Below are 24,057 nucleotides of genomic sequence, written 5' to 3'. Positions count from 1 at the left end.
TCTCGGCGTTCTGTCAGGGCCGTGGCCTACCCCGCCGGGGCCGATCCAAGGAACTCACTAAACCATCCAATCGGTAGTAGAGACAGGCGGTGTGTACAAAGGTCAGGGACTTAATGTACCCGAGCTTATGACCCGCACTTAGTTGGAATTCTTCTTTCATGGCAAATAATTGCAATCCCCAATCCCTATCACGAACATGGTTCAGCAGGTTACCCGCACCTGTTGCTTGAAGAATACACACAGGCTGGTCCGTTCAGTGTAGCGCGCGTGCAGCCCCGGACATCTGAGGGAATAACACACCTGTTATTGCTCGATCTCACGATTGATGGTACAATGTAAGGGGTTATGAAAGCCTCCTGGGTACTGCTGAATGCTCCTGTGTCTTTCAGGAACTACTTGCCTTCATGATGCTTCTGGGCTTGGCCCTTCAATTTTAGGATTTTTGAAATAGATACATACATGCTTAATTTAAATTTCAACATTTATGGTGCAATTTATTGGGTTATTAAACCCTCTTGGGTACTGTTTTTTCAAAAGTTTCTGATACTATTTTTGGTAATAAACTTGAATTTTCCAGAGTACTAACCATTACACCATGGAACGCTTGTTGTGTATGATTTTTTTAAATTTACATTTTCAAAAATAATACGGAGAGGGATGAACTCTGCTTCTTTATTTCAGAAAAAATTACTTTAGAGAAGAATGTCTTTTGGTGGTCCACCATCCTGCATTATAGAGTCTTCTGGACTCTTGGATATGCGCTTGTTCTTAAACAAACGTACAAAAACAAAAAATGGCAGGTCAGGGCAATGGAGACGTTGCGCCTACATCTCACGGCCACATGAGCCCTGTGGGTGCTTGTGACATTACGTCCTTTATACCCACACGGCGGGGTCCGGGACACAAATTTTGATCTAAATTTTTTTTTTTTAATTAGACATTTCAATGGTCTCCTCATGCTTCAGCCCACTCCAGGCTGCGTCATTCAGTTAATAGTTATAGGTAGCACCCGCAGTCTTAAATTTTTGTAAAAAAATTTCGTCAAAAATGTTTGTTTTTTTCGTAGGGATTGTGAAGCTTTGGTTCGTACTCATGCATCAGCCAACTCCAGGCTGTGTCATTGAGACAACACGCTGTCCTAAATTTTCGTAAAAATTTTTCGTCAAAAATGTTTGTCTTTTTTCTTAGGGATTGTAAAGCTTTTGTGCGTACTCGTGCATCAGCCAACTCCAGGCTGTGTCAGTGAGGCAATATATAGGTAGCAGCCACTGTCCTAAATTTTCGTAAAAAAATTTCCATAAAAAATGTTTGTCTTTTTTCGTAGGGATTGTGAAGCTTTGTTGCATACTCATGCATCAGCCAACTCCAGGCTGTGTCATTCAGGCAATATATGGTTTACTGATGGTGCTGCTGAGCCTGGGAATTTCAAATTTTCTCATAGGTAGCACCCGCTATCCAAAATCTTTTTCAAAAATTTCAAAAAATTTTGTGTTTTTTGGGGGGGATTGTGAAGCCCTAGTTTGTACTCATGAATCAGCCAACTTCAGGCTGTGTCATTCAGCCAATATATGGTTTACTGATGCCGCTGCTGGGCCTGGGTCTGGGAATTTCAAATTTTCTCATAGGTAGCCAAAATCTTTTTCAAAAATTTCAAAAAATGTTGTGTTTTTAGGGGGGGATTGTGAAGCCCTGCTGTGTACTCGTGAATCAGCCAACTCCAGGCTGTGTCATTCAGCCAATATATGGTTTACTGATGCCGCTGCTGGGCCTGGGTCTGGGAATTTCAAATTTTCTCATAGGTAGCCAAAATCTTTTTCAAAAATTAAAAAAAATGTTGTGTTTTTAGGGGGGGGTTGTGAAGCCCTGCTGTGTACTCGTGAATCAGCCAACTCCAGGCTGTGTCATTCAGCCAATATATGGTTTACTGATGCCGCTGCTGGGCCTGGGTCTGTGAATTTCAAATTTTCTCATAGGTAGCCAAAATCTTTTTCAAAAATTTCAAAAAATGTTGTGTTTTTAGGGGGGGATTGTGAAGCCCTGCTGTGTACTCGTGAATCAGCCAACTCAAGACTGTGTCATTCAGGCAATATATGGGTTACTGATGCCACTGTTGGGCCTGGGTCTGGGAATTTCAAATTTTCTCATAGGTAGCACCCGCTATCCAAAATCTTCGGTTTAAATTTCTTAATTCATCTTTTAAACTTAGGGATTGTGAAGGCCTAGTGCCTACTCATGCTGCTGGCAACTCCGGGCTGTGCCATTCATCCACTATATGGTCTTCTCATGCTGCCAACACCTCCATGCTGTATCATTCAGCCACTATATGGTCTCCTTATGCTGACAACCAGTCCATGCTGTGTCATTAAGCTACTATATGGTGTCCTCATGCTTCAGTTTCATCCAAGCTGTGTCATTCAGCAACTATATGGTGTTCTCATGCTGCCAACACCTCCACGCTGTGTCATTCAGCCACTATATGGTCTACTCATGCTGTCAACACCTCCACACTGTGTCATTCAGCCACTATATGGTCTCCTCATGCCGCCAACACATCCACAATGTGTCATTCAGCCACTATATTGTGTCCTCATGCTGCCAACACCTCCACACTGTGCCATTCGCCACTATATGGTCTCCTCATGCTGACAACCTGTCCATGCTGTGTCATTCAGCCACTACATGGTGTCCTCATGCTTCAGCTTCATCCAAGCTGTATCATTCAGCCACTATGTGGTGTCCTCATGCTGCCAACACCTCCACGCTGTGTCATTCAGCCACTATATGGTGTCCTCATGCTTCAGCTTAATCCAAGCTGTGTCAATTCAGCCACTATATGGTGTCCTCATGCTGCCAACACCTCCATGCTGTGTCATTCAGCCACTATATGGTGTCCTCATGCTGCCGACACATACACGCTGTGTCACTCAGCCACTTTATTGTGTCCTCATGCTGCCAACACCTCCATGCTGTGCCATTCAACCAGTATATGGTGTGCTCATGCTGCCAACACATCCACGCTGTGCCATTCAGCCACTATATGGTCTCCTCATGCTGACAAGCTGTCCATGCTGTGTCATTCAGCCACTATATGGTGTCCTCATGCTTCAGCTTCATCCAAACTGTGTCATTCAGCCACTATATGGTGTCCTCATGCTGCCAACACCTCCACACTGTGTCATTCAGCCACTATATGGTTTCCTCATGCTGCCAACACCTCGACGCTGTGCCATTCAGCCACTATATGGTGTCCTCATGCTGCCAACACCTCCACGCTGTGTCATTCAGTCACTATATGGTCTCCTGACACTGATGCCACCACCAGGCTCTGTAATTGTGCTGCTGTGCGGCAGTGATTCTAAAAGCGAGGCTGGTAATCTGCATGTTATTCTGAATAACAGTATTATTTCACTAACCCAGCATACTCCATATGCGTTTTAGAACACAGCAAAGTGTTCTATACCCCTATAGAGGCTGTATGTAGGCTAGAAATAGCCTTTTTTAATAGCGATTCACCGCAAAAAAATTTGAAACAAAACAAACTTTTTGGGAAAATTCGGCGAATCGGCCGAATCGAATTTTTGAAAAGTTCGCTCATCTCTAATTGTGGTGTCTAAGGGGTTAAAGCCAGACATCACAGTGATTGGTGAGGTCTAACATTAGAGATGGGTCCTGGTGGCAGATAGCCGCCAGGACCACCCAGCTATGACCCGGGTTCAGCTTCTGAGCTCGTGTTATAGAAGGGGAGTGGGACGCTGTTGTCCACAAGAGGTTAAAGGTTGAATTACGGAAGGTAGAAGTGATATTCACGCCTACTGGTAGGTGGTGTAGCTTTGCACCTAAAAAAGTACCTTTGCGCACAAAATAGTGACTTTTGACAAAAATCGCAAATTATAAATACGTGACCACTGCACGGTGAAAAAGAAAAGTTCTACGTTTAGGCAAAAACTGTCTATATCAAAAGATGCATAAAAGTCGCTAAATATGCTGCTTGTGCCTGAACTGCGCTAAAACATAGACAAACAAAAATGCCATAAAAGCAATGATAAATCTTACTCACAGTGTTTTGTTTTTCCCCCTTTTTGTCATCTCTTTTTTTAATTATTTGGTTGCAAAATGGTCATTAAATTTGTCATCTGGAATGTAAGGGGATTAGCGGATGAAACAAGAAGGCTATAGTAATAGATATCATTAGAAAGTATTTACCCGCTGTGGTTTGCTTGACCAAGACTCATTACACCAGGGAAAAAAGTTTGCGGGAGACCCAATAAATTATTAGCAAATTTGCTCAAAAACAGCAAGATAAACTATATATAGCTATCATTATAGCATCAACAGAGGAATTAGTCACTAAGAGATCTCAAATTAAAGAAGAATTTGTAAATCAAAAAGTGTCCCAGAAAAGGGTAAATAAAAAGTGTCCCAGAAAAGGGTAAATAGAGGTATGTTTTAACTCAATTGGTATATCGTTCCCTAGTCAAGAAAATGGAATTGGAGGGTGAATTAACTTTACAAGAACATCAGGAGGTCTTGGAATCCTTCAATGGGAAAACCTCACTTGAGGCAGATGCTTCTGCCTATGGAAGGGGGCGTGATAGCTGTCACGCCCCCTCCCATACACTTGCATTGAGGGAAGTAGCGTGAGGCCACATGGGGGTCCCGTGATCGACAGTAATCAGACCCGGAGCGAAAACGCTCCGGGGACTGATTACAAACGGGGTGCCGTGTGCAAGATCACGAGGGTCCCCAACGGCAGGACTCCTGCGATCAGGCATCTTATCCCCTAATCTTTGTAGAGGGGATAAGATGTCTAAGCACCGGAGAACCCCTTTAAGCAAAGGATATACAAAATATATTAATCATCAAAAGTGTTTTCTATGGAAAACATGATATTGAGACATTGTTTAACCCCTTAATGACAATGGACATAAATGTATGTCATAGTGCCGTGGTACTTAATGCACCATGACGTACATTTACTCTCCGCCATGACTGCGAGCACTGGAATGGTGTTCGCGTCATGCGCAGCAGGTGCTGGCTGCTATCAGCAGCCAGGGACCCGCCGGTAATGGCGGACATCCACGATAATGGATCCATAATGGATGTCTGCCATTAACCTCTCAGATGCTGTGATCAATACAGATCACGGCATCTGTGGTAGTGTGGTACTTTAAATGGATCTGCCGCGGGGATCCGATCATCCAACATCGTAGCTGGAGGTCGCCTCACCTGGCTCCGGCTGACTCCCGGGGTCTTCCGCTCTGGTCTGAGATCGAGTAGACCAGAGCAGAAGATTACCGATAATACTGATCAGTGCTATGTCCTATGCATAGCACTGAACAGTATTAGCAATAAAATGATTGCTATAAATTGTCCCCTATGGGGACTATTAAAGTGTAAAAAAAAGAAAAAGTTAAAAAATGTTAAATAAAAAATGTGAAAAATCCCCTCCCCCAATAAAAAGGTAAAACGTCCGTTTTTCCCATTTTACCCCCCAAAAAGCGTAAAAAAAAAAATTCATACACATATTTGTTATTGCCACGTGCGTAAAAGTCTGAACTATTAAATTATATTGCTAATTATCCCGTGCGGCGAACGGCGTAAAGTATAAAAATTTTAAAAGTCCAAAATTGCTGCTTTTTTTGTCACATTTTATTCCAAATTTTTTTTTAATAAAAAGTAAAACCTAGGCAAAAGTGGTACTGATAAAAACTACAGATCATGGCGCAAAAATGAGCCCTCATACCCCCCCATATAAAATGAGAAAGCCCATTAGTTCCGATACACACAAAGGGAATAAACTTGTATATAGCAAAATATGTGTTACTGCAATCCCTTTCTGTGAGAAATACTTAATTTTCTTGAAAAATTTCAGGAGTGCCAACATTTATGGCCATAGGTGTATGTGTATATATATATATATATATATATATATATATATATATATATTATATGTGTGTTTCTATTCCTGACAACCCCTTAAAGAATTACTTTACCACCTGACAACAATTGTTTATTGAACGGCCTGCATTACTAATCGGTATGTCTTTCTGTTATAATATAAACATGTATATATTTGTCATGCGGGTCTGAAGGGTTAGGAATTTGTGAAACTGTAAATTATTTTATAATGTATAAAACTGTTACTATACACATACTATTCTGTCCACCATCATATATATTGTAAGCTTTCTCTGCACAGAACATCATGCATCATTTCTAAAGTTTTGCACAAACACATCAGAAGGAATGGAAGAAAAGCTTAAATACCTAACAAACTAAAGAACATATGAAATATAAAGAATGACTCACAAGGGAAACACTACCAGATTTTTTAGATAGACATTCTTATGCTTTAGCCTATGTGTTAAGTTTCTTTGTAATCTTACAAAAGGTAAACCTTCAGCTGTGGATTGAAGTAATATAGAGCTTTTGGGGATGTAAAGGTGTACTTGGATAAAGGGGTGCGAGGTTGTTCTGACTATTTCCGCCGACCCAGGTGATTTATACATTGAAACTATGGAGTATATGCCACCGTCATCTACCCCTAAATAAGACATGGTCGATGGAGTGTAAGTTTTGGAGGGTTTCTATATTTTACATGCTTAAATGAAGAACTAATGCACTGTACTGCCATGCACAATTGTAACGGTGTTCCTGGCAGACAGAGAAAGGGTTACCCATACACATATCACACTTAGTCTCTACTGGTAGGCAACTCTGCCATCTATTGATGCTTTATAGCATTGTTCATATTATGCATTACATAAAAACATTCACGTAGGGGTGCCCTGGGGTGATTTTCCATGAAAACAACCACATCTGAGCAGCCCCCTCATCCCTTGCATCAGCTTGGAGAGCATGGGAGTTGTGGAGACCCAAGGGACAACACTGTGACATGGCTGTGGTACACTACACGGCCAGGTCACCCCTCAAATCTTATCCCTAGCTGTACCATCTGCTCATGCTCCATCCTTGGTCAGTCACTACACAGAGCCTCCAATTTTTTGAAAAGTTTAAAAACTAGGTGTGACATAAGGGAGGGGGATATGGATTGCTGCAGCACAGAGAATTCATTATACATTAGTGTTGAGAGCAAATATTCAAAATAAAAAATGTTACTGCAAATATTGGCACTCCGCGAATTTGTGAATATGAAGACTATAGTGATATATATTCGTAATGACAAATATAAATTTTTTTATGTTAATTTATGTGAATATTTATGTGAAAATTTTATGCAAATATCGTCACTTCCAGACTTTTAGGTGAAAGATATAATTGCGCATGCGCACTTTGCGAATTTCATTCCAAATTTTTCGCATGAAAAAAAAGAGAATGGACATAGCGAATATGCAAATTTCGCAAACATAGGACAAATATTGGTCCATATATTCGCAAAATATTGCAAATTGGAATATTACCCCTGCCGCTTATCACTATTATACAACAGGAATACACCAGATATACCAAAAATTTATGTAAATGGTTTCATAAATTTACTCCAAGTACATTAGATCAATATAACTACAATGTCAATGATAAATTCCTCTACTTTTATTTTTTAGTTTGGAACATCCTACAATGATAGTTTGAGAAAATGTTATAGTAGTGTGTAAGAAACACTTGTTCAGAATAGGTTTATAAGGAAATGAGAATTAGCCCAGAAAGTGAAAAGTAATTAAGTTGACGGCCCTATTCAGTGATTGACATGTCTCTCTCTACATGCTGGTACCCTTCGGTAGAATACAGAAAACTTCACAATGCTTCCTGAAATAACTTGAATCTGACAAAAGTAATAAAAGTATTACAAATGTACTGAAAATTACCTGATCAAAATTAGACATTGCTTATGAATTTTGGTTTATCAAAATCAATTTAAGAACAACCTAATTACACTGGCCTGGACAAAAATGATGGTTCTCTGAACCTGATAATTTCTTGCACATGCTTTTCTAGCAGTCACTGCAATCCAGCAATTTCTGTAATTCTCAGTAAAATTTCTAAACTGTATGTTTCATCTCCTTCTATGGATGTTCAATAGGATTCATCAGGGCTCATAGAAGGACACTTCAGAATAGTCCAATGTTTTTCTCTTAACCATCCTTGGGCATTTTCAGCTGTGTGTTTTTATCCTTTTAGAGGATCCATGACCTGCGACTGAGACTAAGCTTCCTGACACTATGCAGAAACACTGTACCTACTCTAAAACCTGGATAACACTTGGTTATGTTTTGGGGCTGCTTTGCTGCATCTGGCACAGGGTGTCTTGAATCTGTATAGGGTACAATGAGATCTCAAGACTGTCAGGCATTCTGGAAATGTGCTGCCCAGTTTCAGGAAGCTTGGCCTTAGTCGTAAGTCATGGGTCCTCCAACAGGACAATGACCCAAAACACACAGCTAAAAATATACAAGAATATATACAAGCTTAGAGCAAACAATTACAATTCTGAAGTGGCCAATCATCATTTCATTTTCAGTAAATTTTTATTCATTGTTACTTTTGATAGTTTTAAGACGCATTGTAGGTTTTTGTGTCATTAGCCCCTTGAGGACAGAGGGTTTTCCAGTTTTTGCACTTTTGTTTTTTCCTCCTTACCTTTTAAAAATCATAACCCTTTCGATTTTGCAGTAAAAAATCCATATGATGGCTTATTTTTTGCGCCACCAATTCTACTTTGTAATGATATCAGTAATTTTACCCATAAATCTATGGCGAAAAAAAAATAATAATTGTGCAACAAAATTTAAGAAAAAATGCCATTTTGTAAATTTTGAGGTATTCCGTTTCTAAGCAGTTAATTTTTTGGTAAAAATAACACCTTATCTTTATTCTGTAGGTCCATACGATTAAAATGATAGCCTACTTATATAGGTTTAATTTTGTTGTACTTCTGGAAAAAATCATAACTACGTGCAGGAAAATGGATACGTTGAAAATTGTCATCTTCTGACCCCTATAACTTTTTTTTATTTTTCTGCATTATGGGGTGGTATGAAGGCTCCTTTTTTGCACTGCACTATTAGGCATGGGTCCCGGCCTTTGTTAGAGGCCAGGCCCGACCGGCTATGATGCGGGGCCATGGCGTGGCCCTGCATTATAGAAAGGGAGTGTGCTGAGGGCATATAGGTACGCCCTCTGTCCCCCTGTACGCCCTCTGGAGTTAATGGAAGAGTGCTAACAATTTTGTCCTTTGTCTGTAGCTGTGAATCATTGAGTTTTAGGACCATCTTCATGACTGCTTAGCCAAGAATGAGGAGAGATTTACATGAATAAATGACAACTTATACTAAACCTTTTTCTACAAAACTATATATCAATCTGCTCAGCTCCTCCTGCTCTATAACATGGTGCCTGCAGATTGGACTGCATTTTCCCTTTAATATCTTTACTGTGACCAACAGTGAACTTGGTTCTCTAATAAAATGCTTTTATTCTACATTGAGATTTCTCATTGAACAGATGGCTAATTTTCCCAAGCAGTAATTCTTCTATTGGATTTAATCCTTTAATCTATTTTTATTGTACTTTTTGTTCTAGCCTAAGATTTAAAAGGTGAATTACAGTGTTATATATTTAATGCCGAGTTTCTGAGCTTTCATTTCTATACAGTATATCTTCCCAATGATACACACTCATTATAATAGATGCCGCTGTTACGCATTTTACATAATTCATATAATTACTAATAATGAGCCTTACAATCTTGCTCTCCAACAGTCGCTTGTTAAATGGGAGGAAACCCATTCCGAAACATTCAATCACTTGGCGGTAATTGCAATTGTTTTATTTTTATTGGCCTTTTTTCAGATGTGGCGCGGTCTATATTAATAATTTGAAAACATTGTTACAGTATGTGTTAAAAAGTTCAATAATAATAATTTCTGCATGAACTAATAATAACACTTTAGTAATTACAAACACTATACCAAATTATTATCAATCCCTAAAAATATCAGTTATTTGAGTATTTCTTGCAGGTATGTGTGCACACAAATGCAGAAACATAACACTTTTTTACATTTATTTTATTAGGAAAAACAATGTTTTTTTCTATTTAAATACATGTCAAAGAAGAGTGCTATGTTTCTGCATTTGTGTGCAAACATACTGGCAAGAGTTTCGATCCGCCAGATTTGCAGTAAGTATTGCTGATGAGTAGAGTATAGAAATGAATTGACTATATAAAGTACTGTCAGCAGAAAGAAGTGCAATAAACAGGCTACATTAATATACAGTAAATTTACATTTCTGTAGCTAACAGATGTAAAAATATATTATTGCCATGCTAATCTGGCAAAATATGACTCATTATTCAATGCTTATATCTACTTATCTCTATAATAGGAAATTACTTACATATTAATGATAACATTAAGAAATAGTGATCACGTTTTACTGAAAAGTAAAGGACAACTGCTGATTCTTCTCAATACTCCATCAAGGAACAACTGGTCAATTCTGTTAAAGAGAACCTCTACCATAGGGGTGTATATAGGATTCAGGGGATCATATAGCAAAAATCAGTAGGAAGGAAGAATCTGGTAAGAGATAATTCCCCTCCATCACTTGAAAATGCCTGCATGCTCGGCAATTTAGACCATCTGTGCCAGTCAAAGAATTTATGATTTAAGAGGTAGTGTGGAAAATAAAAACTATTTTTCAAGTCAACTGGCAGTTCTACAAATTTGTACATTTCTTATATTTTAAAATCTCAAGCTTTTCAGTGTCTATAAGTTGCTATATGCTCTGGAGAAAGTTGTGTAGTCTTTACAGTCAGACATGGTGCTCTTTACTGCTAAATCTGTCTGTGTCAGGAACTGCTAACTTTTCGGAAACTCATTTTGCAAGATCGCCAAACTTCAGCAAAAAGTCTACTTCTAACCTGTACCAATAGCCCTTACATGTATAATACTGTCTATAAGCCCTTAAAGCCCTTTATAACATGGTACAGTCACCCAGGAGTGTATTTGTATTACGTAATAATGATAATGTCAAGGTTGAGGCAATATTTATGGCTATAGGAAAACAGATGGTGCCAGATGGTAACTAGCAGGCTGAATAAAAACACTAAACTATTGTGTTTTATGCATTTTTTTTTTTAAATAAGACAAAGGTAAAAATATATCCCTATTGATGACAGATGCTCAGAAGAAGCAATGGCTTTTTTTCCAAGCAGTCTAAAATGTATCCCTTTTAATGAGTAGCAACAGTTTTTTTGCTTGTAAAGTTATGAAGTGATGGCTTTTTACTAACGGTCAAAACATTTTTCCTGGAATGTGTGACATACATTTTGCACTGAACTGAAGCCTTTGTTTATACAAAATGTGGGGATTTTCCATTTTTACTCCACTCTCACAAGTTTTTAAAAAGTGGGCATGGCCTGTTGTAAAAGGGAACATGGTTTTACCCCTACATCTAAATTATTACAATATATGCCTGTCAGCTGGCATGTATTGCAGCTAAAATCTATTCCAGCTCAGAGCTGATGTGGCTATAAAAGTGCAGAATGTGGGACAGGGGCAGCAATGCCTGATTAATTAAAAGGCCATAGCCTCTTAATTAATTCACAGAATACCACCAGGACTACTAAAGGCTGGAGAGTGAAACTGCTTAGTGTCCCTCACAGAGATCTTCACCTAATACCTTCTGCCTCTAAAATGGCTGCTGAAGGCTCTTAAAGTGGCCCTGATCATTCCTCCCCCTTTATTCCATGTGGCTGTCACTATTTTAGCAATGAAGTCAAAGTCATCACTAAACTGATAATAATATAGTTAAGAAGTATGCTTTACTTTTATGTTTCTCCTTCCACTTTCAAAAGTGAGTCATAATAATGGCTTGTTGAAACATTGTCAAAAAGGTCTTGAATGGTCAAAGTATAACCACATAGTGATAGCCACAAAGAGATTCAAGATAGATAAACAATGATTTCCAAGCAGGTGGTTAGAGGTTACAAGGACCTAAGCTGTAACATACTGTACAGTGAGTAAAAATTAGGTTGTTCTTTCATATACCCGGAATATTTTGTACTGCAAAGAAATCCCTTGACATTATTAGTACTATAAAGTCATTTCAACATTATGCTATATATATTTTATCCACACTGTTATATTTTCTTTGCATAAATATTAAAGAATAATGTATGCGCCCAGTATATGCTACAACCTTTTAACACATCAGTGTTGATCACTTGACAGCCTAAGAAAGGGTTAATTCTTTGCCCTGTTGTAGTCAGACCCACCAAGACAAGTACTGGTTTTACATACAGAGATATTATCAAGTAAACAGTAGAGCTCGAAACACCCATGAACTCAGCAACAACCCTGCCCGGCACACACTAATGATCATTCCTATTTGCAACTCTTTCAGGTCTGACATATCAGTTTAAGAACAACACTAGCAATATGTTTATTAAAAGCAATTTAAGCTATGTGACAAAGAAAGAAAAGAAGGAGCATTTTCGGGAATGGCAGGGGTATGAAGAAGAGTGCAACATGACTATATGTTTTGTGTAACTCCTGCAGCAGTGCAAATACAGCCCCCATAATACTACCAAAAAGATCAGTAGCACATTGTGGGTGGAGGGAATAATACATCAAGACAAGAATTTCATACACAGTCTTATTAAAAAAGTAAAAGTAGCTCTTAATTAGAACTTGTTTACACTGCCATAATTCTCTGGTCTGCTCAAGGTCAGACCAGAGAAGAAGATCCCATGATGCTGGCAGGAGGCAGGTAAAGGGACCTCCAACCACATTCATGCCACAGGCAATCAGATCAACGCATGGAACCACCACAGATGATGTGATCAGCAAATTACATACAAGTCCCTGGCTGCTGATAGCAGCCATGACCCATGGTTTATGATGCAAACAAAGCTCTTCCGCTCACTTCATAGCAGCGGCGGGACTCGGGATGTACAGGTATGTCCTAGTGCTCTAAGTATATCCTGTGTCCTCTAGAGGTTAAGTCCGTGGCATCCATCGGGACGTGATGCTGTCAATTGTGCTCTGTTCTAGGTCAGTTCGGTACAAAAAAAAAAAACATACCCAGAACTGACTGAGGACTAAGCATAACAGCAGTGTGAACTTTAAAAAAAATTGATTTGGATCAAACTATGTCTGTCAGAACCAGATTTTACTTTATATTACTTTTTTGCTTTAGGCATTCACTGCTTATTGTAATAGATTTTCTGGGCTGGGTGCACTGCACCTGACCATAGGAATTCTTTCTCCCACTCAACCCAGCAACCTAAAGCTTCTGTATGCAGCTTTGGCTTGCTATTTACTGTCAAATAATATGAGGTTTTTCAAGCAGAAGCAGAATGTTTTTGGTGCATTGTACATTAGAATTGGTGCACCTTCTGTGTCTGCCCAGGAAAACCCATGACAGTCAGCAGTTGGCAACAAACCAATGTTGTGTAGAATAGAATGTAGTGGGGATGGGTGAGATTCTCAGGGTCCGGCACAGTATGCAGTGTATTAAGCATCCTTAGCTTACTGTATGTAAACTAACTGTATGTTAGCCAAAACAAACCACTTCTGGTTAGAATTTCTGCTCAACCAATTTTTTTGTAAAGTTTGGACTGATTCCAGGTTTGGCAGGTTTGTTTCACTCAACACTACTCTTAATAAATGTTCCACATCTTGGACATTTTGTTTGCCCTACTCTAAAATCGATGCTAGCTAGGAACTGGTGTTGATTTATTCTACAGTTTACACCAATTTGTGTGAATTATAACAAATCTGCTGGGCCACTGAGGCTAAAACCCTTCTACTAATCTCTGCACATTTAATCATATTCTTTTAAAATTGCAGTGAGCAGCACAAACCAGAAAACTGGAGTACTTTGATGATAAATTTTACCCACAGTCTCCTCTATTGTCTCTGGTCACTATCGACATAGGTGATAAATGTGTAATCACTGCCTGAACCCCTACTGATCACAATCCTGAGTCCCTGACCTGCATGACCACAACTCTATTAACTGCTATAAGACTGACAGAGTTTGCTAATTGAGTGGCCATCCATATATAATGTATGGACATGCCAGGTCCACCAGAGCAGGCCCTTGTCTAACAGAGTGGCTCGCCAGTCTGGCACAGAGGGGGATTTCAAATGGGACATACCCCTCTGTGATGTCCATATGCGATCATAGTGCTCACAGACAGGTTGTGTGATTCTCAACCCAACCCCACAACCCAATTTACAACTGTCAGATTCAAGTAGAAAACTATAGACCTCTTGGCAACCAAACCTAATCATTGTCTATCTTAATCTGGATTATGAGTCAGATTTTTCTACAGTATGAATAATGATGCATCAAAACAAAAAAAATATTCTACCTACGATCACTCATGTAATCCTTTTTTTTTTTTATTAATCCCAAGCTACCTCTACTAAATATTATAAAATATGACTAAAATATGCTGGTGATAGACATCTGATCTGCTATTCTGTGACACATTATATCTCGTCACTAAGAAAAAGATTTTCTATTTTGATTGGAGTGTATGGCTAACCATGTATGTATTCCTTACAGAAGGAACTGGAATTGCCATTTGTGGGATATAAAGATATAGTACAAAGCTTAGAGTAGATTTTAGCTGTGTGAGGCCGGTCAGCTCAGGGAATAAAGCAGACAGGCTTTAAGCAGCTTTATATTGCAGGCAATGTACAAGGAAGTTATTTCATGTCCTTTTCATGAATTTTGCTAAACAGAAAAGATTAGATGCTTTGCCAGTAAACACCAAACTAAATTTGCCATGTAAAGTCTATCGTATGTGACTGGGGGACTAATTTTATTTTGCTTTCTAAGATGTGAGGCATAAAAAAAGTACCTTGAGAAGTGACAATTTTTAAACATGGAGATAGGAGAGAAAAAAAAAACAGGGTGCGCTCCTAGTGAGGATCGCTTGGGTGAAAAAGATATGGAAAATAATGTAGGGTCCTTACCCTTGGGTGTTGCGCTAAGAGCACAACGCCTACAGTAGCTTGTGGAAATTAAAGTGCAGGTTAGCTGCCTGGGAGGTTAAAGAGGAAATAGTCCCCCAAATGAAGGCACTGGTCCCGCAGATTGGATATATGTACTTGTTTGCAATAAAGTACATATATCCAATCTGCGGGACCAGTGCCTTCATTTGGGGGACTATTTCCTCTTTAACCTTCCTGCAATTTTTAAACATGGAAATATGTTTCTACATATAGTCTTCATTTACAGATGAGGTCTGGGGAACTCAAGCTATCCACTATCCACAAGTGTCTGATCGTAGGGAGTACTACTGCTGGGACTTTCCACAATCTCCTGTATGGGGCCCAGCAACTAGCTCATCCTTAGAGCTCTCTGGCTTCCACCCTTGGCAGACGAGCAGCAGTGATGGCCCGTGTAGCCAACAACCAGGCTAAGACGGGACCCTGTGTCAGCTGCTGATTGGCTAATCGCTCATGCTCATCTGGGAAGGTAGGGACTGGAGCGCTCCAAGGATGGGTGAATTTGCTGGGCCCCATATAGAAAATTACAGGGGGTCCGAGCAGTGGAACCTGTTGGATGGAAGATAAATTGAGTTCCTTGGACTAACTCTTTAAGGGTCTGTCTGCTATAAATAATTAGATTAGTATTAGATCTAGAGCAGGAAACAGCATCAACTACGGATGTTCAGCAACCAATAAAATCAATGAATAAATCCTCTTAGTTGTTCCCCTAACCCATCTTTGCAAAACTGCATTTTCTCAGATGTTGGCCTGCAGATTCTAGAAAAACATAAAGACTCCAGCTACCTGCATAATGAGAGTATACCCAATGAATCTCCAGTTGTGGGTTAGTTAACATTCTTGTAGTGTTTCATTTGGGCACATGAAATGTTACATTAAGCAAAGAAAACCTCTGGGTCAATGACCAAGTGGAGTGACTTAATGTTAGAAAATGATTTAATGACTGAGATAAGGATATATTATATTATATAAAGCAATTCACTGGGATGTGCATTTCTGCAGCCATGAGCTAGATAATCTCCTGAGGTAACAAGAAATAATTTTTCATGATTTTCTGTACCAGCAATGATAACGAAGCAGAAAAGTATGTATAAATCACATCATGTAAAGTAAATTGCTGCTTAATGCTCACTTCTGCATACACTGCTAATTTCTGGACTGGATACACAGGTTTTCGGATAGCTCTTATTTCGGCAGAAGTGAAAGCCTAAGAAATGGCATGTCAACCAAAGGAAAATGTTGTTTTGACACCATGAACCACTGTGATCAAAGATGCAGTAAATAATTGGTGAGCTGGGCTGTGTGAAAACGATGCAACTTGTTATACTGTCGGGAACATTTTGTATACCTGACACTATTTTGGTTAACTGGGAAATAAAACATGTACACTCTTATAGTGTCATCATATATTGAGAAAGAAATAAAACGAAAAGAAAAAAAAATAGCTACAGAGCTGGATCTAGTAAAATCAGTTCTGAAGCCACATTGACATTTTTATTGATTAGAAAGAAAAAAAAAAATCTTCCATAGATTTTAAGAAAAAATATTGCACTGGTAGCAATCTCCTAGACGCAATGGCTTCCTGTATCTTAGGAGTTGTCCCATCCTGATTTCTTTATGCCACTGGCATTGTGTGAAAAGTATGCTATAGAATGTACAAATGTACAAAAGTATGAGATAAGGGTATTTCCAAGACTTCTCATGACTGGGGGAAATTTCGTTTTTATTGACTTTTCTACAGTATTTGTGAAGTTTTACCTCAAGTGCTTGACGTACAACTTTGGACTGCTGCAGTGGAGGTTACTTTGGTTCTGGGCACAGGAGCAAGTGAGCTGGAATAGCACTTTATTTCATTGTTGTTTCCCCTTAACCCCTTAAGGGCGCAGGATGTAAATGTACGTCCTGGTGCGGTGGTACTTAACGCACCAGGACGTACATTTACGTCCTGTACATAACCGAGGGCTGATCACAGCCAGGGACCCGCCGGCAATGGCCGACGCCCGCGATCTCGCGGGCGCCGCCATTAACCCCTCGGATGCCGGGATCAATACAGATCCCGGCATCTGCAGCAGCACGCAATTTCAATGAATGATCTGATTGCCCGCAACGCCGCACGGAGGTCCCCTCACCTGCCTCAGTCCGGCTCCCAGCCTCTTCTGCTCTGGTCTGAGATCAAGCAGACCAGAGCAGAAGATGACCGATAACACTGATCTGTTCTATGTCCTATACATAGAACAGATCAGTATTAGCAATCATGGTATTGCTATGAATAGTCCCCTATGGGGACTATTCAAGTGTAAAAAAAATTTTTTTTTAAATGTAAAATTAAAAGTAAAAAAAAGTGAAAAATCCCCTCCCCCAATAAAAAGTAAAACGTCATTTTTTTCCTATTTTACCCCCAAAAAGCATAAAAAATAAATTTAATAGACATATTTGGTATTGCCGCGTGCGTAAATGTCCGAACTATTAAAATAAAATGTTAATGATCCCGTACGGTGAACGGTGTGAACATAAAAAAAAAAATTCCAAAATTGCTACTTTTTTAATACATTTTATTAAAAAAAATTATAAAAAATGTATTCAAAGTTTTTTATGTGCAAATGTGGTTTAAAAAAAAGTACAGATCATGGCACAAAAAACGAGCCCTCATACCACCGCTTATACGGAAAAATGAAAAAGTTATAGGTCATCAAAATAAAGGGATTATAAACGTACTAATTTGGTTAAAAAGTTTGTGATTTTTTTAAAGCACAACAATAATATAAAATAATATACAATTATGTAATAATGGGTATCATTTTAATCGTATTGACCCTCAGAATAAAGAACACATGTCATTTTTACCGTAAATTGTATGGCGTGAAAACGAAACCTTCCAAAATCTTTTTAATTTCCCCACAAAAATAGTGTTTTTTGGTTGCGCCATACATTTTATGATATAATGAGTTATGTCATTACAAAGGACAACTGGTCATGCAAAAAACAAGCCCTCATACTAGTCTGTGGATGAAAATATAAAAGAGTTATGATTTTTAGAAGGCGAGGAGGAAAAAACGAAAACGTAAAAATTTAATTGTCTGAGTCCTTAAGGCTTAGGTCACACCCTTCCACGTATTTGATGCTGCGGACGCGCTGCCGGCAGTCACAGAGTGATGCAGAGCGAGCTTCCTTCTGCGGCTGGGTAGCTCAGTGTGTTAGCTCATTACTGTCTGTGAAAAATCCATCGCTACTAGCGGATACACATAGCTACAGGGGGCTCCCTCTGCCGTCGCTTTGTGACTGCCGATGGCGCATCCGCAGCATCAAAAATTCTGCGGATGAACTGTGTGTGACCCTACTCTTAAGAGGACCTAAAACCCCAAAAAATAAAATAAAATAAGAGATTTTACTGTCACTAAACAGCTAAGGGTGCCCTTGTTATGCTTTTTTTCTTTTTTTAAAAAATGTTTATCGTTTATTAATATTCCCTTTTGTTCCTGAGATATACTTTAGGGAATCGTCATATGGGAATGATCTTTATTATAAGAGTGATATTTAATAATGGAAATAAATAGCAGGTGATGGGTGGGATTTTAAAGTTTAGCCAAACACCCCCCTCAATGTACAACATTGACACTCCCTGTATGATCACATGACATCACATTATGACCTGTCACTGCCATTACTCCCATAACTTTTTGCGTTGGCTACAAGTCCTCTTTAACTACTAATGAGGAATCTCATGCCCTGAAAGTCAGAAATATTAGAAAGACTCATACTTGTTTAGTCCCAAAGTCTATTCATGAAGTTTCATTGTAGAGAAAGATATAAGCACTTATTGCTTCAAAAGTTAGCAATTCATTTATAGATCACTTTTCTCTGTTACTGTCCTAAAAAAATAGAAGAATTAACCATTATAACAAACATAAAGGATGTTTCCCCAATACTTGTCTTCACAACTGAGGATAACTATCATGTATTCACACAAGTATAGGATGTGTTAGTAGACAAAAGTTCCCTACCATCTGATCATCTCCTGTAACAACTTTTAGGAATAAGTAAGGAAAGAAAAATATAAATAATGATTCAATGCCTTATCCAGGTCCACACAGGGCAGTTTGATAACAGTTTTTGATGTTTTTGTTTGTTTGTTTGTTTTCAGTCATTTTTTTATGGCAGAGAACAGCAGATGAAATGTTAAAGGGCAAAACCATTCAATTTTTTGGATCCACTCTTTAAACTTTGACTGAAAAACTGCATCCCAAGTGACTCATGTCCTATGCATTATTGTTATATAAGATATAGGAAAATATGTTAAACTTTCTTTTGTTTTTTTTCATTTACCCAAAATCCTCAGCTTAAAGGGGTATTCCAGGATTTTTTTTTTATTTGACTATGCTACAGGGGCTGTAAAGTTAGTGTAGTACATAATGTAGTGTCTTCACCTGTGTGTGACAGTTTTTTCACAACTCTTATGTGATTTTCACTCCAATATTTATTTTTATCAGCATACAAAATGACTGCTGTCTCAGAATTTTTCCCAGCTTGCAATGCGGTCGAGACCTGACTCACTAGTCAGCTGATGACAGGGAACCTGTCTGCTTCAATGGGTGGAGGGATTAATCTGCAACTAATGCAACAGCTGGAGGCACCCTGATTGAAAACCACAGGTCTGCAGCTCATTTATATTTCAATGGGAGGGGTAGCTGATGTGTGGGAAGGAGAAAAATGGTATCATGGGATTTGTAGGCAAACAAAAAAACTGAAAACAGGAAATACAAGTTCACAGAAAGCTAGCCACAGTGTTCTGGTAATCTCCCAACATAGCCATTTAGCCCAAGACAAGCGCAGATCCTTCCTAAGCATCTCCATTACTGTCTGCCAGGTACATACTAAAATTACCTTATGCTGGATAACCCCTTTAAGACATCACTGAATTCATATGAGAATAAAGGTTATATTATAAAAATGACATAATCTTAGACAAAAATAACAGTTCAGCCACTCTTTCCCAATGCAAATTGGCTTATAGGGCACCATACAAAATGGGGCAGTAATACAATGTGTACCTCAGGCATTAGAACAGTGTTTTCCAAACAATGTGCCTCCAGATGTCCAGCCATGCTGGGAGTTGTAGTTTTGCAACAGCTGAAGGCACAATGATTGAGAAATGCTACCTTAGAGCATTGGATCTGGTGCTGTACAAATAGGAAGGAGCTGTCCTCTGTGTAGTGTACAGGTAGGGGTATGTACAGGACCAGCTTTGGCTGCTATGCTTATACAAACACTGGGGGGGAAATGTATTTGTAGTATCATGACCACATTTCGGTAGTGTAAATATTTTTTATCTTTTATTTTCTTCTCAAATGTAGTAAATAAATATATATCTTTCTACTTTTGTTGATAATAGCACCTCCGTCTCCCCTGGCAACCACCATTAGGACAGATATTGTTGTTTGCTGTTACTTACTTTCCACATCGCTACTCTCATACTTGTTAGCATTAGCGGACTTTAGACCAGACTTTCCTGTTTCTTGTATATATATATATATATATATATATATATATATATATATTGTGATTTTATAATGCTCTTTCTCGATATGGCATCACAGTGCTTTGAAGAATATTCTGCACAGTGATATAACATACACATGTGAAAACTGTACAATTCAGCACTTCAGGACTTCTAAAGTTCTGAGTTAAAAAAATATTGTACTTTTATGACAGCAAATTTCGGATAAAAAAAAAACCCAAAAAATGACATTTCCATAATTTTAGCCCTATTACTGACGCATTTTGAACTATCACTCCTAATCATAGCCTTATAGTCCAGATCCAGACATATATACATATATATATATATATATATATATATATATATATATATATACAGCCACATGTGAGTATTCATGCAATGAAAATATCTGCGGTTTCACCAAATAGTAGCACTAATTTTATAATATTAAAACAACTAGTCATTTTTCTATAAAAATGCAGTATTGATCCGACTGAATTCATCTAATCTTTGGAACGCTACATAGTTACCTAGAATTAAACACCATAGGACATGATACTATTTTACATCTCTCAATACTTGGAAAAGAAAAATGTACAGCAAAGTCCAATATAGAATTCCAGTCTGCCAACTTATTTATGGGCTATATGAAGTAGGAAAAAAAAAATCATTTTGGTAAAGGAAGATCAACAAGTCATATTCTTCCGGCAAGTGCTATCAAATGATACGTTATATTGGCGCTTTCTTATTAAATCCGTTTCCATTCAGTTCTATTGCATTAAAGGAATGTAGATAGGTCATAAGTGCTTTAGGACTGATCAAAGTGGATATTAATATTTTAATAAATGATCCTGTGTGCATACACCAGTGTTTCCCAACCAGGGTGCCTCCAGCTATTGCAAAACTACAACTCCCAGCATGCCCGGACAGCCGAAGGCTGTCCGGGCATGCTGAGAATTGTAGTTTTGCAACAGCTGGAGGCACCCTGGTTGGGAAACACTTGCATACACTATGACATGCTTATGAATTAAATCATTCTAGGCATTGTAAACAGTTTTAAAAGTACATACATAGCAGAATGTGCCTATTTGGGTATACGTAAAGTGGATTTGTTTCACCTGCCCCATGTATTTGAATGAGCTTTTTAGAAATGCATGCACATCTGCAAACACTGTGTGAACTCAGCCCAGCGGTTTCAACCAATATTCAAGACTTTGCCTGGTCGTCGAAAAGACACATTCCACTGAACCAATGTGTTCTCATTGGAGCACAATGCTGAAGAAACATCCTATCTCCACCATTCACTTTTCCTAATAAAGAAGGAATTAAAATTCCGCTCTTCCGATAAATGATATATCTGCTGCCAACTAGTGGCGCCTTATAGGAACCTACAAACTTCATAAAAACTGTTGTATCCCTTATTAAAATGACTTATACCCTAACATAGATATATATATTTTTTTATATATATACAATGCAAAATACATTTCACAGTTTGTTTACCAATATTGATTTATCTATTTATTACATACAATGCAAACCTCAATAACATCCTGCCCTTTTTAATACATTACAATGTATCTTATTTAGATAATTAATTAATAAATAAATAAATAAAATAAAACAACTCTGTTAGCGTTGCATTGTTCTAACAAATCATAAATCATTCCAAGAGTGTTTTGCTATAAAAATCACACAATATTGACTACTTCTGGCCCATAAAAAATGCTTTTAAAGCCCCGGGAGCACACAACAGCAAACAAAGGGAAGTTGGCACTCATCCCAGTGTTATTCTACTCAATGCAACTTTGCTTCTTTTAGACTGTAAATATATGAATCATGCTAGTTACACAAAGGCTTTCATCATCAACCTATAAAGGTGACTAAGAATATACAATAAGGTCACACTGCTATTACCACTTCAAGCCACAATAAACTACAACTGCATACAGCAAATCATAAAAAGACACAACACATAGCTGTGTTATACAGTAGAACTCATTTACTTATTACTGTACACAAATAGCCCAGATCACTTGACTTGTCAAGCCTTGCAAACAGATATACTACATGCACCCTTGGGCCTTCTGTTTTTTTTTCTCATAACTTATGACAGCTCTGTAATATTTGCAAGTTGGGCAGGGAAGGGTTCACCAATCCAATTGTCTTTCTTGGACATAAAGCAATATCAAAAGGAGAAGATACATTAAAATCTGATTTTGCACCAGTACCAAGTCCTTATTGCTTCTTATTGCTGTTGTAACCATAATTCTACTAAACAAATGAAATACAGTAACAGAATACAATATATATATATATATATATATATATATATATATATATATATATAATATATAATATGATATGATATATGTATATATTATATATATATAATATATGATATATATATATATATATATATATATATATATATAGATATAGATATAGATATATATATATATAGATATGTATAACGACTAGATAGCCTGATCCCTATCCTTCCTTCAGACACAGGCTCCATTCATTTTAACCAGGGGCCAAGCTCATTCATTCATTTCAATGCAAATCAGCAAACACCTCTACTACACTATAGGTTACCCTTGAACTGCCAGTTAGTCTGCACCACTGGGTGACAGTTAAAGGGCTTGTGCATCCCCCTCTACAATTCCACTTCTATTAACAGTGACTCTCCCTGGCAAATGAGGCTTTGCTGTGTCTGGAAGATTAACTACTTCTTGCCTGATTTTGGAGGAGGAAGAGTGTTATAGTAAAGGTCTTTGCTTGTTCCTCTCCATCACGTTGTGCAGAGATTACTGGTAACAAAACAGTTTTAGGGCATATAATTCAGCTTGCACCAAACACCCCGAGTCAATGAGAAGAACTGCTCCCAGTGTTTTTCCTATACAGGTGACATGCTATTTGGCACAGTATAGATGCAAGAGGGAAGCAGATAGCCAGTGTGTCACTTACCAGTTGCATCCCACAAATAAACATCAGTGTGCACCTGCCGCTGCAAAAACCCATGATTTCCAAAAGCCTGATGTCCAATACTCCTGGTCAGTAGCCTCCCAGTGAAGTCAAATAGCAAGTGTCTTGTGTCGATCTCTGAGCAAGGATCGGCATTAGGACCTAGGAGGTCACCTGCAGCCACAGCACACCTTTACTGGAAGCAGGAGGATCAGTCAGGGGTTTGGGAGGGGGACACAAGAGGCTGCTGATCTCTACAGCTGATCATATATCCCAGGGCTGGAGGCAGCTGAGAGAAGAAGCAGCAGCCTGGCAACATGTCATTCCCTGCTTGCTGCAAGCAATGAGAGAGCTCCTGTATCACAAGCAGCAGAGGAGAGATGCTCTCATCCACACAAGGGGAAGGAGGAGGTGTGAGGAGGAGAAGAGGAGGAGGGCTACAGGGGGGAATCCTCTCTCAGTTTCTTCACCTCCTCCTTGTCTTGGTTGTATAGTCATCTGATAGACAGTTCACCCTATGCCATTCACACATCTGTGTTAGGGATCCATAGGGAGATTCACCAAGCATCAACCTTGTGGAAAGGTTTTCAAAGCCTGGTGTGT

At 38.6% G+C, this 24,057-nt stretch overlaps 1 protein-coding gene across 4 annotated transcripts in view; it reads right to left on the bottom strand.

The window, feature by feature from the left end:
- NKAIN2 (sodium/potassium transporting ATPase interacting 2) overlaps positions 1–23,828 on the bottom strand; it is a 948,625-nt gene extending 924,797 nt beyond the window's left edge. For all 4 annotated transcript variants that reach the window (XR_008891337.1, XR_008891336.1, XM_056566470.1 and 1 more), the window contains exon 1: positions 23,458–23,828. Coding sequence is in view for 2 of the 4 variants with exons in the window: in XM_056566470.1 (XP_056422445.1) it covers positions 23,458–23,511 (54 nt within the window). In the remaining 2 variants the exon portion in view is untranslated. The remainder of the gene's footprint in view (positions 1–23,457) is intronic.
- Positions 23,829–24,057: the final 229 nt, after the last annotated feature.

This window comes from Hyla sarda, chromosome 3 (assembly GCF_029499605.1).
Source record: "Hyla sarda isolate aHylSar1 chromosome 3, aHylSar1.hap1, whole genome shotgun sequence".
NCBI classification, from domain to species: Eukaryota; Metazoa; Chordata; class Amphibia; order Anura; family Hylidae; genus Hyla; species Hyla sarda.
This window is presented reverse-complemented; position numbering and strand designations above follow the sequence as displayed.